General features: G+C 40.4%; 1 protein-coding gene across 2 annotated transcripts in view; it reads left to right on the top strand.

Annotated features, from left to right (window-relative positions):
- Positions 1 to 12,051, top strand: part of Nup58 (nucleoporin 58) — a 54,452-nt gene that overhangs the window by 1,515 nt on the left and 40,886 nt on the right. For both annotated transcript variants that reach the window (XM_042284957.2, XM_042284956.2), the window contains exons 2-5: positions 2,119 to 2,261; positions 6,928 to 7,077; positions 8,345 to 8,482; positions 10,845 to 10,955. In XM_042284957.2, the coding sequence (XP_042140891.1) occupies positions 2,119 to 2,261; positions 6,928 to 7,077; positions 8,345 to 8,482; positions 10,845 to 10,955 (542 nt within the window). The remainder of the gene's footprint in view (positions 1 to 2,118; positions 2,262 to 6,927; positions 7,078 to 8,344; positions 8,483 to 10,844; positions 10,956 to 12,051) is intronic.

Raw genomic sequence — 12,051 nt, 5'->3', positions numbered from 1 at the left:
TCTGTGCCACGTGCATATACGTTGCCCTCTGAGGCCAGAAGAGGGTGTCAGATAACCCCCCCTGGGACTGGAGTTAAGGCCCACTGTGAGCTACCACATTTTAAATCGGGGGGGGGGGGGGGCGGCATGGGGGAGGAGTGTGTGTGTATGTATGTGTGTGTGAGAGAGAGAGATGCTACAAAGGCCAGATGGGTGCTGAGAACTAAACACTGACATAACTCTACTTGGTTTTAATTATAGTCAGTAATATGTTTTAAAAATGCTTTTTGTTTAGACTCAGTGGGCAACCAACACAATGGAGTACTCGTGCTATTGAACTCATCCAAAGTTCTCACTGTTCGAGCAGCTCCTTGTCACCACCACCCACCACTCATTAGGCATCATCTGCTCCTTAACTTAAGCTTCCCTATTGAAAGTATACATTGCTACTGATTGAATTGCAGCTTTCCCCTTTTGGGCTCTTCAAGTGTGCAGAAAGCTGTATGGCTCTTCCAGCTGACTGTGGGATTGATGGTTCCTGAACTTGAGTAACTTGGAGTGATATTCTGACCAGGACTGTGGTTGTCTTAATTTAGCTAGCAAACAGTATGTTTGTTAAATAGGAGCTATCTTTTTTTTTTTTTTTTTTTTTTTTTTTTAATAGGAGCTATCTTAATCATCTCTGTACTCCATCGCCATGTGGTTGGTTTTCTTTTTGTTGTTGTTGTTCTTTTGGCATATGTGTTGTGGATTGTGTCTTGTGCTTGGTAGGCGAGCCTCCACCTCTGAGCCTTGCCCCTGCCTCTTTTTAATTTTTTAAACCAAGAATTATGTTGCATGGAACTGAAGATGTTACATGTTTGCAAGTGCTCCATTGCTGAACTGTATCCCTAGCACTCTTTCTATTTTTAGTTCATGGTAATCTCAGAGTCTAAGTTGGCCTTGAACTCAAGTCTGTAGCTCAGGTAGGCCTTGATTTGACAACCCTGCTTCTCCTGAGTAGCTAAGATTACAGACAAATGCCACTAATCCAAGCACCTTTTTAAATAAATTTGAGACTGGAAATTGCCTAGACTAGCCTCAAACTTGTAATTCTTCTGCCTCAGCTTCCTGAATAACTGGGATTGCAGGCATGTTAGCATGCCTGGCATGATTTTGGCTTTCTGAAAGGGCAGAATTGGAAGTAATGAATATGTAACATGAGTATTAAGATTTCCCATTGTGTTTATGTGTTATAATCTCTATTAATTTCCTACATGATTTTTGAGGTGTCAAATTGTTGAAACTGTTTATTTTCCTATCCCCCCCCCCCCCCATCGGTAGCAAACGTGGGTCTCTTAGGCTTTGAATTTCACATTGACCTGTTTTTACTAGCTGTTTTTATTCAGGTTTCCAGAAGCTCTGTAAAGAGTTTCTCCTGAGAATACTGTCTTGACAGAGGACATGGTATTATAGCAGTGATGGAGTAGCAGTGCAGAGACCTAGAGTAACTTTGATTGGAATGTGTGCCTTATGTGAGTGGCTGTGGAACTGTGGGAACTGTTCAGAAGTGTAAACTGTACTCAGGTAGTTCAAAGGAAAAATAATCATCTTTGGCCATTTCAAATATCCTAGGGTTCAGATAAAATTTCAGAGCGGTATATTTGTGACCCTGCTGATGATTGTCCTGTGAGCCAGCCCTAATTGCTGTAGACTCTGCCTTCCCAGGCTGTGTGTCCCTTGTTTCTGTAGTAGTGAGGCTAGAACAGTGCACGTGGGAAGAGCGTGCTCACTGCTGCACTGTAAAAAGCCACATTTTTGCTTTTTAAATTTTGAGATGTGGTCTCATTAAGTTGCCCAGACTGGCCTTGAACTCACTCTGCCATCCAGCCATCATGTTGTGATTCCTTTGCCTTAGCCTCTCAAAGAGCTAACAGGTTCAGGTGTGTTTCAATTTGTAATATTTAAGATTGACTTTACATTTGACTTGTTTTGAAGGAGGAAAGGGGAGGTATTTGAATTTGTTAGGAGTATTCCTTTTAATATCTCTTGGATCTTAGAAGTTTTGAGAGAAAACAATCCTAGGCAGTTATTTTTTTATTTTTCCAAAGTAAATACTAGCCTCTATAGACTTTTTCTTTTCTTTTTTAAATAAACAAGCACACCTTCTGTGGGGCTCAACTTTGGAACTCTCGGAAGCTCTGTCACCCCAGCATCTACATCTGCTTCTGCCAGTGGTTTTGGAACAGGACTCTTTGGAGCTAAGCCTTCCACCGGGTTCACTCTAGGAGGAGCAAGTTCAGGTAAGGAGGGTGTTCTTGTTCCCAAGGGTAAATGAGATATTTCTTTCCCAGTTTCCACCTTCTGTCTTTATTTAAGTGGCCATTACTGATTGTAAAGCTTTAAAAAGGAGGAAAGAATTGGAGGATCGTGTGGGTAACGGAGCAGCTCTAGACGAGCACTTGAAAGTCTGAATCAAGGTGATTTTTGTAGTAGATTATATAACGCAGTATTTTTTTATTTTTTTTTTCTTGGTTTGGTTTTTTAAGACAGGGTTTCTCTGCGTAGCTTTGCGCCTTTCCTGGAGCTCACTTGGTAGCCCAGGCTGGCCTCGAACTCAGAGATCCACCTGGCTCTGCCTCCCGAGTGCTGGGATTAAAGGCCTGCGCCACCACCGCCCGGCCAGTATTTTTTTTCTTTAGTAAAGGTTGCCTAGAGTACTTTTACGCGTTTGTTTTAAATTTTGATATTAAAACAGTTGTTTTAGCAGAAAAAAAGTGTAGTTCTTGAAAACTTCTGGTACACATTTGAGTGATAGCTTTTGTTTCTAGTACTTTGTAGCTTTAGTACTACATGTTTCAAATATCTGTTTCCTTATTTACCTTTTATTCTCTACCTCCAGAACCTCTTCATCTCAGTTGCTGCCTCTCACTGGCTGTTCAGTGTGTAGGGCACACCTATGAAATGTGCTCTAACAGCAGGGGTATTAACCAGTAAGGTTGCTGAGCTAGTTCTCAGTTCCAGGGTTCTGCTTGAAATAAACCTCTCCTCCCCCCACACACCATCTGCACCCGGGCTTTGTTCTAAGTAATACTTGTTTGTATTTTATCCACTTTTAAGTCAAATCATACACAGCCTGTTTGATCAAAACCAGTGCCCTAGGAAAAAATGCTTGTGTTTGTTGCTAGATAGAATACATGTATCTGTCTGTCTTATTAGAAATGTGTTAGTCTCTGAAGGTGGAGTCTAGAAGGAAGTCATCTTCATTGATCATTCAATTTTGTCTGTTTGTCTCTGAGAATAACAACTACAACCGTAGAATTAATTCTGGGTAAGAATATTTGAGAAGAGATCAAACTCTGGTTTTCTAATGAATTGAATAGCTTTCTCCTCATCTAATATTTTAGAGTAGGGGGAAAGAAAATAGTTATAAAGAACTTTGTCTGGATCCCACATAATTATTTTTTAAAAACTATTCAGTATTTAGTATATACAAAACAATGCTTCTATATGATGCCTTTGTATTATGTATTTTAAACATAGATGGCTTTTGATATGGAAGTTTATGTCTCATTACATTTCCAGGTCTGGCAAAAGCACCGAACTATAGGGCAGTCTTATAATTGAGCCCTGGTTGTATCTCTAAAAATTGAGATGTTAAGTGTCCTATCAAACTTGAGAGCAAAGCTTTTAGTTATCTATAACATTACAGAATTATGGGGCTGGGGCATAGCTCAGTGGAAGAGCACTTGCCCTCTGTGTGTGTGTGTGTGTGTGTGTGTGTGTGTGTGTGTGTGTGTGTGTGTGTGTTAGTTAATCCTTGCTGCTGCCAAAATGAAAAACAAAATACTAATGAAAGTTTTGGATTCTCTTCTACCTTGAAGACATAATAGTTTTTTAGTGATAAGCTTAGGGAACGTGAACAACTAGATTGTCAGTCTCTCTTCAGTCTGGAGAGCAGTAAATGATGGGTGGCTATAAAATAGAAAGAGTGAAGGGATGATAAAGCCCATTGTGGAGGTGCATGGCTATAGTTCTAACACTCAGGAAGATCACAAGTGGAAAACCAGTGTGGGCTACTCAGTGACTCCTGGGCCAGCCTGGGATAGCTAGCGAGACTGTCTCAAGAGAAGTGTATGGGTGTGTGTGTTAAAAGTCTTGTGTGAGGTTAAGGTCATCATTGGTAGACTTGACTGAGTTGCTGCTTACCCGTTACCTAACTGTTTTGACAAGATTGGCTATGAGGACAAATAGTAGACTTTTCTTGTTCTTTTATAACCCATCTACACACAATTTTAAAGCACTGTGCCTTGTGATAAACTCTCCGTTGTCGTCAGGGCAATCCAGAAGCATGCTTTCTGACTTTTTTCAGTAACTCCAGGAAAAGCCCAAATGTGGGTTGTATTTCTTCATTTAATAGTTTTTATGCAATTAGTGCTTCCGAACTACGTAGCCTGCATATACATCATGCCTTGGACATTCAGTATTAACTTGAGTTTGCAGTGGTGAACATGGTACTAAGAAGATGATTACATCAAAACCATTTAAGTGCATGGACAAGGCATTCATGAGCTCTGACATGGAGAGATAGGCAAGTGTATGAACATGTTCTTGTGTCTGATACTGTGCTAATAGACACAGGAATGGCAGCATGGAAGACAAAAGAGAGTAGGCTTATCTGGAGTTGGGAAATATTTTACACAAAGCAGTTAAAAATACAAAGTTACATAATCATAAAAGGATCTAAGGGAATGTGAAAAAAAGATATTGTTCTTGGAGCTTAGGATTCAGAGGTAGAAATGGAAGGAAGACTTGCTATTTAAAGAGCTGGTTGAGACCACATAAGAATGAGCAGTATTTTGTCAAGCCTTTAGACTGTTAGACATGCTTGAGGACTTATGGGATCCTTAAGGTGGACAGAATTACCAGATGTTGTAGAGCACTATCCTCTTAGCTCTTGCTGTTTTAAAATGAGATTAAGTGTGGTCACCTACTTGGGACTCATAAGATTAAATCCACTAACCTTCCCTCACTTATACTGGACTGGAGAGGGAAGGCTCCCTTATGCTGGGCTGCTCACAAATGCAGGCCTCTGGTCCTGTCCTTCCCTGAGAGTAGACGAGCAGTTTAGTTGCTGTGAAGAGAGGACTGTTTTTTCAGTGGTGTAGTTGCCCATGCTCCTGTAGATAAGCCCTCACTCATACTTCTTTGGGTCTCCCCAACTAAACTCATTGTCGACCAATGATTTCTTGTGGTTCTTTCCATCTGGGATGAATAGACATTAGTTCATGTCTCCTAAAGAAAAGTTAATGCCAACACTAAGATGCTGTTAAAGTAACTGAGATGATACTAAGAGTAGATGAGAGATTGGAAGAGACTTGACAGGTTAAGAGACTGTTGAGGTGGCTGGCCTAAAGTTTTTGAAGGTGCCAGTAATCCAGCAGTCTTTTTGAAATAGAATTATTAATAAGATTTGGAACTAAAGCAATGCAAGGAAGGAAAAAGTATCATGATTCCTTCCTTGAGTGATTGAATTGACTGAGGAGGGACTTAACTTAGCAAGGTTTTGTTGTGTTGAAATGCATGAGTCAAAGGGACATCAAAGTCCACCGACCAGTGGGGATTCAGGTAGACATAGAGTTAGATTCAGAGCTGGGTATGGTGGCGTATGCTTGCTTTTTCAGCACTAGGGAGGCTAAAGCAGGGGCATTGTGAGTTCAAGGCTAGTGAGTGAGATACTGCTCAGTAAAATAAAGAAGCCAGTGGTAGTTGGGGTTAGATTCATGGACCTGTAGCTGGACTGATGAAAGTGGAGAGGTCAGTGGGGGAAGCAGCAACAGCACCCTGGGAGTCCACTTAAGACCTGAATGGAGGAAGGAGATCTACAGGCAGGAGTAGTGTGGGGTGTTTACCCACCACCCCCACAGCTTCCCAGAGTTTTCTTGAGTGCGAGCAGCAGGAAATATTAGATAGAAGGATTTATAGTGGAGAATCTTGTGGAGATAAACAGATAGAAAATAAAGGATAGCCTCGAGAGGGCCTGGAACCTATTCCAACGGGCCCCGACTGTCTCTGGTCCAGGGTTTTTATAGAGACGCCAAGGGGTGGAGCAAAAGACCTCCTCCCCCAGCACAGCCAAGTGCAGACCATCTCAGACACCTGCACTCAGGCCCGTGGTCCTGATCATCCTCTATTCGGACCTGCTGGGTAAAGCCACGAGGAACCCCAGAACGGGCTCCCACAGAGTAGGAAGAGAGCTTGGTGCTGACAGAAATGGGGTCCAGGAAGGAGGATTTTCAGGAGTATAGAATGGTGCTTGTGTAGTCTGGGACAGGAGGGACTGCTTTTCTTTTTTTTTTTTTTTTGGTTTTTCAAGACAGGGTTTCTCTGTGTAGCTTTGCGCCTTTCCTGGAACTCACTTGGTAGCCCAGGCTGGCCTCGAACTCACAGAGATCCGCCTGCCTCTGCCTCCCGAGTGCTGGGATTAAAGGCGTGCGCCACCACCGCCCGGCTGGGGCTGCTTTTCTGTTGAGAGCAAAGAGAGTAAAGGGGAATAAATGCTATTATAGGTAACTCTGGGCATGGAATTGAAATGCGATTGTGTTCATATTTCTTTGTTTTTTTTTTTTTTTGTTTTGGAGATAGGGTCTCACTGTGTCTCTTGGACTGTCCTGGAACTCACTATGTAGACTAGGCTGGTCTAGAACTCATAAGAGATCTGCCTGCCTTTGTCTCCTGAGTGTTGGGATCAAAGGTGTGAGCCAACACACCCATCTTGCATTTTTTTTTTCTTAACTCACAGGACTATCTCTTATATTCACCATGATTTAGTCCCAATTTAAATATTTTCTTTCACACCTACAAATCCTTCTATCCTATTTACAATAGAGAAAAGGATACTAATTAAAACCAGCACAATATCTATATGATTAAGATAAAATGAGTTGTGTTTGTTTTTTTTTTAAACAGGAACACCAGCTACTACATCTGCATCTACAACAGGCTTCAGTTTAGGATTCAGTAAGCCTGCAGCATCCGCCACACCATTTGCCTTGCCTGGCACTTCTACCTCAGCTAGTGGTCTCACGCTTTCGTCTGCTCTGACATCCACTCCAGCAGGTGAGACAGAATGGGAAGAAAACGGAATTTAAATGAAATTTAAATACATTAACTTGTATCCAGTGAGAGAACATCAGAAGCCATTTATATTAAACATAGCATCAGGCTGGGGAGATGGTTCAGCAGATAAAGTGTTTGCTGTATAAGCATAAAACATTTAAAAACACAACTGTACTTTGGGAAATTTTTATTTGAATTAGTTAACAATTTTGTCTTACTGAACTATTGGCTTTGTAGAGCTAGGCTTAGTGGTCCATACCTATGATTTGAGAGGATGCCTCAGGAGGGTCTAGAGTTCAAGGCAAGGCTTGGCTATGTAACAAGACTTTATCTGGAAAAAAGTTAGCATTGACCATTAAAGCAGTTATGGCCATCTTGAAATATGGCCTCTACTCTGAATAAAGAGGATGAGAGGACTGAAATACAGAGATGTTTTATCTTTGGTTTGTTTGTTTGTTGTTGTTTTTTCTTCAAGACAAGGTTTCTTTGTGTGGCTTTGGAACCTGTCCTAGAACTCAATCTGTAGACCAGGCTGGCTTCGAACTCACAGAGGTCTGCCTGCCTCTGTCTCCCAACTGCTGAGATTAAAGGTGTGCACCACCACTGCCCGGCTTTAAGAGACAGGAAAAAGTAACACAGTTTCTTCCTTGAGTGATTGAATTGTTTATGGCAGGAAATATAAAGACATTTGCAGCCAGATCGAGACCCAGGACAGGCACCAAAACTACACAGAGAAACTGTGTCTCAAAAAACAAACAAACAAAAAAGACATTTGTAAACTCAACTGGCTCAGGATTGGTTTGCTTTTATTTTATTTATTTATTTATTTTTGGTTTTTCGAGACAGGGTTTCTCTGTGTAGCCTTGCGCCTTTCCTGGAACTCACTTGGTAGCCCAGGCTGGCCTCGAACTCACAGAGATCCGCCTGGCTCTGCCTCCCTAGTGCTAGGATTAAAGGTGTGCGCCACCACCACCCGGCTCTTGGTTTGCTTTTAAAGGCAGAATTGTTGGCTGGGATTATAAATTATTGTTGTCTAGAATCAGTTACTATTGTAATAGTGGACTAAGGGGGAGGAACCCTGGTTTTTGCCTTGAAGCTACCATTCCTCTTTATTTTGAGTATTTTGAAAGTTTTCTTGAGCAAGTGGTTTCCCCAAAGATTCAAATGTATCAGTGGGATTCTGTTTTTGAAAATATGCTATTTTCCTGAGGTGTTAAGTGCTGTTTTTATATGAAGGCTTGTTCATCTCTCTCTCTTTCATTCTCAGCATCCACAGGATTTACTCTAAATAACTTGGGAACAACACCAGCCACAACTACAACAGCATCAACAGGACTTTCTTTAGGGGGAGCCTTAGCTGGTTTGGGAGGTTCACTTTTCCAGAGTGCAAACACAGCAACATCGGGTAATTGCTAGTATTTTTTTTCCAGAATAGTAAATACTTGCATTTAAATTTATTTTAGCTTGTTAAAAAGAACACTTTTTTCTAATAATCTATTTTTCTTTCAGTATAAAAACCAAAATAATGGTTTTCCTATGTAAGTGGCCACCTTAGCCACATCTTAGAATATGTTGTCCTTTTTCCTCAGTGAGTCTAGTTAAAGAAAGATTCCAAAAGCTTCCACAGAAATTTGTCTTTTAAATAAATGTCAGTTAAGTCGTCGTGGGCAGGTGATGTGGCTCAGTGGTAAAATTTGCTTAATTGGAGTTATAATAAGGGAGGTTTACATCTTAACGTCATGTATTATAGCCAGGTAAGCCTGGCTTCTAAGTATGGTTTTCCTTCGGGAAGTGAGGAGAGGGCGTTTTTGAGAAGTAAAGCTTTCTTGTTATCTGAAGACATTGTAATTATTTCCCATAGGAGTGTAATATCAAGAGTTTCTGGTTAACAGTTCACCAATTAGGAGACGTTTACCTATATTTTAATTATAAAAAGCATAGTATTCTTAGGCCCATTTATAATAGCTTTTTACTTTGGTTGGATAAGGTGAAAAAGTATGGACTGATGCTTTCTGCCAAAGAAACTAGTAATTTTTTGTCTTTTGTTGAGGTATTAGGTGAATGGAAAAGATCCAGGCAATTGGAAAGGAAGGCAAGACGTGGGTCATGGTGACCTGTAGAAATCTAGAGTGTTCACTATTTTTGCCATTATTCTCTAGTTTTATAGTTCCTCAAAATATCTTCCAGTAACCAGATATGTAATGACTGCTTCATGCTTTCTTGTAGGATAAGCATGTGAACATTTCTCACATAGATTCCTATAATAGCAAAATGAAAATACAATAGAAAAGAGAGGAGGTCAATTTATAACTTCCCAATGCTCTGAATTTCCTTTTCTTATTGCTGTAACCAAATATTCTATAGAAGCAACTTGCTCAGTTCAGGGAGCACAGCAGAGGTTAAGGAAGAGCCCCTGGGCAGTGCTGCCTGTGGGGGCAAGAGCTTGCATCTTCCTGGCTTGTCGTATCTCCACAGGATCAGGAAGCAGAGGATTGTCAGCCAAATCTGCACTGCTTAGTAGACTCTTGACACAGTACTCCATGCTTACTTGATGCCTGTGCTAACCTAAAATGCCATTGACTTTAAAAAGTTACAGGTGGAGTATCACTTTGGTGAAGTGCTTGGGGCCAGAATTGTTTCATATTTCAGATTGTGAGTTGGGGTTACCTAACATAATGATATTTATTTAACTATTTTTTTAGTCATTGCCACAATTTAAATCTAGTTTTCAGTAATCAAATCATGTTTTTTCTGCTTTTAAAACAGGTAGCATTTTGTCTAAGCACCAGGCATACCAGTGTAGGCCTGCATTGGTTTGTGGGAAAATAAGTTTGTCGACACAAAATCTATTGGCTTCTAAGTATAATTACTGTGATTAACTGTAGTCCATTTGAGCCTTTTTGCCAGTGAGGTGAGATTTAAATAAGAAAATAAAGGCTATTTACAGCCGAGCGGTGGTGGCGCACGCCTTTAATCCCAGCACTTGGGAGGCAGAACCAGGTGGATCTCTGTGAGTTCGAGGCCAGCCTGGGCTACCAAGTGAGTCCCAGGAAAGGCGCAAAGCTACACAGAGAAACCCTGTCTCGAAAAACCAAAAAAAAAAAAAAAAAAAAAAAGGCTATTTACTTTAAAATAAGCTTTTTTTTTTCTTCTTAACATCCTTTTATGATGTGTATTTAATATTTAACATTTAAGGTATATCATACATCTTATGAATTCACACTAGGTTGTTTTAAAATTGTACAATTCCAAAATATCAAATAGAAATTGGATTCACCTGAAAATATATCATGTGAAACAAATTTTATAGAAAAAAAAATTTATTTTAAAGATTTATTTATTATGTATACAGTGTTCTGTCTGCATATACACCTGCAGGCCAGAAGAGGGCACCAGATCTCATTACAGATGGTTGTGAGCCACCATGTGGTTGCTGGGAATTGAACTCAGGACCTCTGGAAGAAAAGCCAGTGCTCTTAACTGCTGAGCCATCTTTCCAGCCCAGAAAAAGTTTTAAAAATAAATAATAATAGAATGTTTACCTGTAGGCCTTTTAATAAGTTCTCAGCTTCCAAACTTAGTATATTGTTGAATCTAACAAGATTACCAAAATTTACCCAAATCATTTGCTACAGATTTGTCTCATTATTTTCCTAAAACAGGTAGTAAGAAAATCTGTGGTCTTAAAGTATTACATGCTTTGGTCAGTAAAGGGAAATTCTTTTAAAGTCAGGAAAGTTGATAAATGTTATTTGGTTCATTCACAGGTCTTGGACAAAATGCTTTAAGCTTGTCTTTGGGAACTACAGCACCTACTTCAACTGCAGGCAGCGAAGGCCTTGGTGGTATAGATTTTAGTACCTCATCAGATAAAAAGAGTAAGTAATGTTACTCAGATTTCATGTTGTAACAGCATTGCGAGGAAGCTTACAGGCTACTCAAAATTCCTGCCTGAAAGATCACCTTTAAATTTGTTTATATTATCATCACAATTTCACATATTTGAGCATAAAGTATTGGCTTTTGTAAATAGCTTAAATTTGTATGTGTATATGTCTTACATAGCTACAATAATGTGAATGTTAATGCTTATTTATAAAACAAGGTCATGATCTGTATGTTTTATAATCTACTCTTAGTCAGCTAACATTGGAAGTACTTGTTTCTATCAATAATTTATTTAGTTGTTTTTTTTTTTTTTTTTTGCTTTTTCGAGACAGGGTTTCTCTGTGTAGTTTTGGTACCTGTCCTGGATCTCACTCTGTAGTCCAGGCTGGCCTTGAACTCACAGAGACCCGCCTGCCTCTGCCTCCCGAGTGCTGGGATTAAAGGCGGCGGCCGCTGCCGCCACCGCCACCCAGCTTTCGCTATGGCTTGCTAATAGCTCTGACCCCCAGGCAACTTTATTTATTAACATACAAATAAAATCACATTTCAGTACAAATAAAATATCACCATAGTAGGGGGTTGTGGTCATGAAAGGAGAGAGAGGACTAAAGTCTAAAGGAACAGGGGAGCAGGAACAAAAGAAGATAATCAAATGTGTATGCCATGAAAGCAGGAGCGGGAAGTGTTTGAGGGGGTGAAAGGAGCCATTGAGACGAGATAGGGAGTGAGCAAATAAAGCAAGTTTAGTGATTGATGTGTGTGGAAAAATAAAAGGGAAGTGGAGGTTAAAGGATGAGGAACATTGGGATGGCTGTGTGGAAAGCAGCAAGCTAGACTGCAGGAGCAGGCACAGGAAGTGTGTGTAAGTGTGGTATTTGGCCTGTCTTACATGCTGTGTATCGAGAGTTATAGCCCCAAAGTAAAGTATCAGTGCATGTCCTAGTTACTCTCATGTTGCCGTGCTAAAACACTACGGCCAAGGCACCATATAGAGTTGTTTCTTCTTGAGGGAAAGTAGACCCAGCTGAGCTCTGTAAGGTGTTTGCTTGGTGTCTGATCTCCATCATCATGCTGTGTTCTTCCTCC

This window comes from Peromyscus maniculatus, chromosome 9 (assembly GCF_049852395.1).
Source record: "Peromyscus maniculatus bairdii isolate BWxNUB_F1_BW_parent chromosome 9, HU_Pman_BW_mat_3.1, whole genome shotgun sequence".
Classification (NCBI taxonomy): Eukaryota; Metazoa; Chordata; class Mammalia; order Rodentia; family Cricetidae; genus Peromyscus; species Peromyscus maniculatus.
The sequence above is the reverse complement of the archived record's forward strand: the minus strand, read 5'-3'. Positions and strand labels throughout refer to the sequence as shown.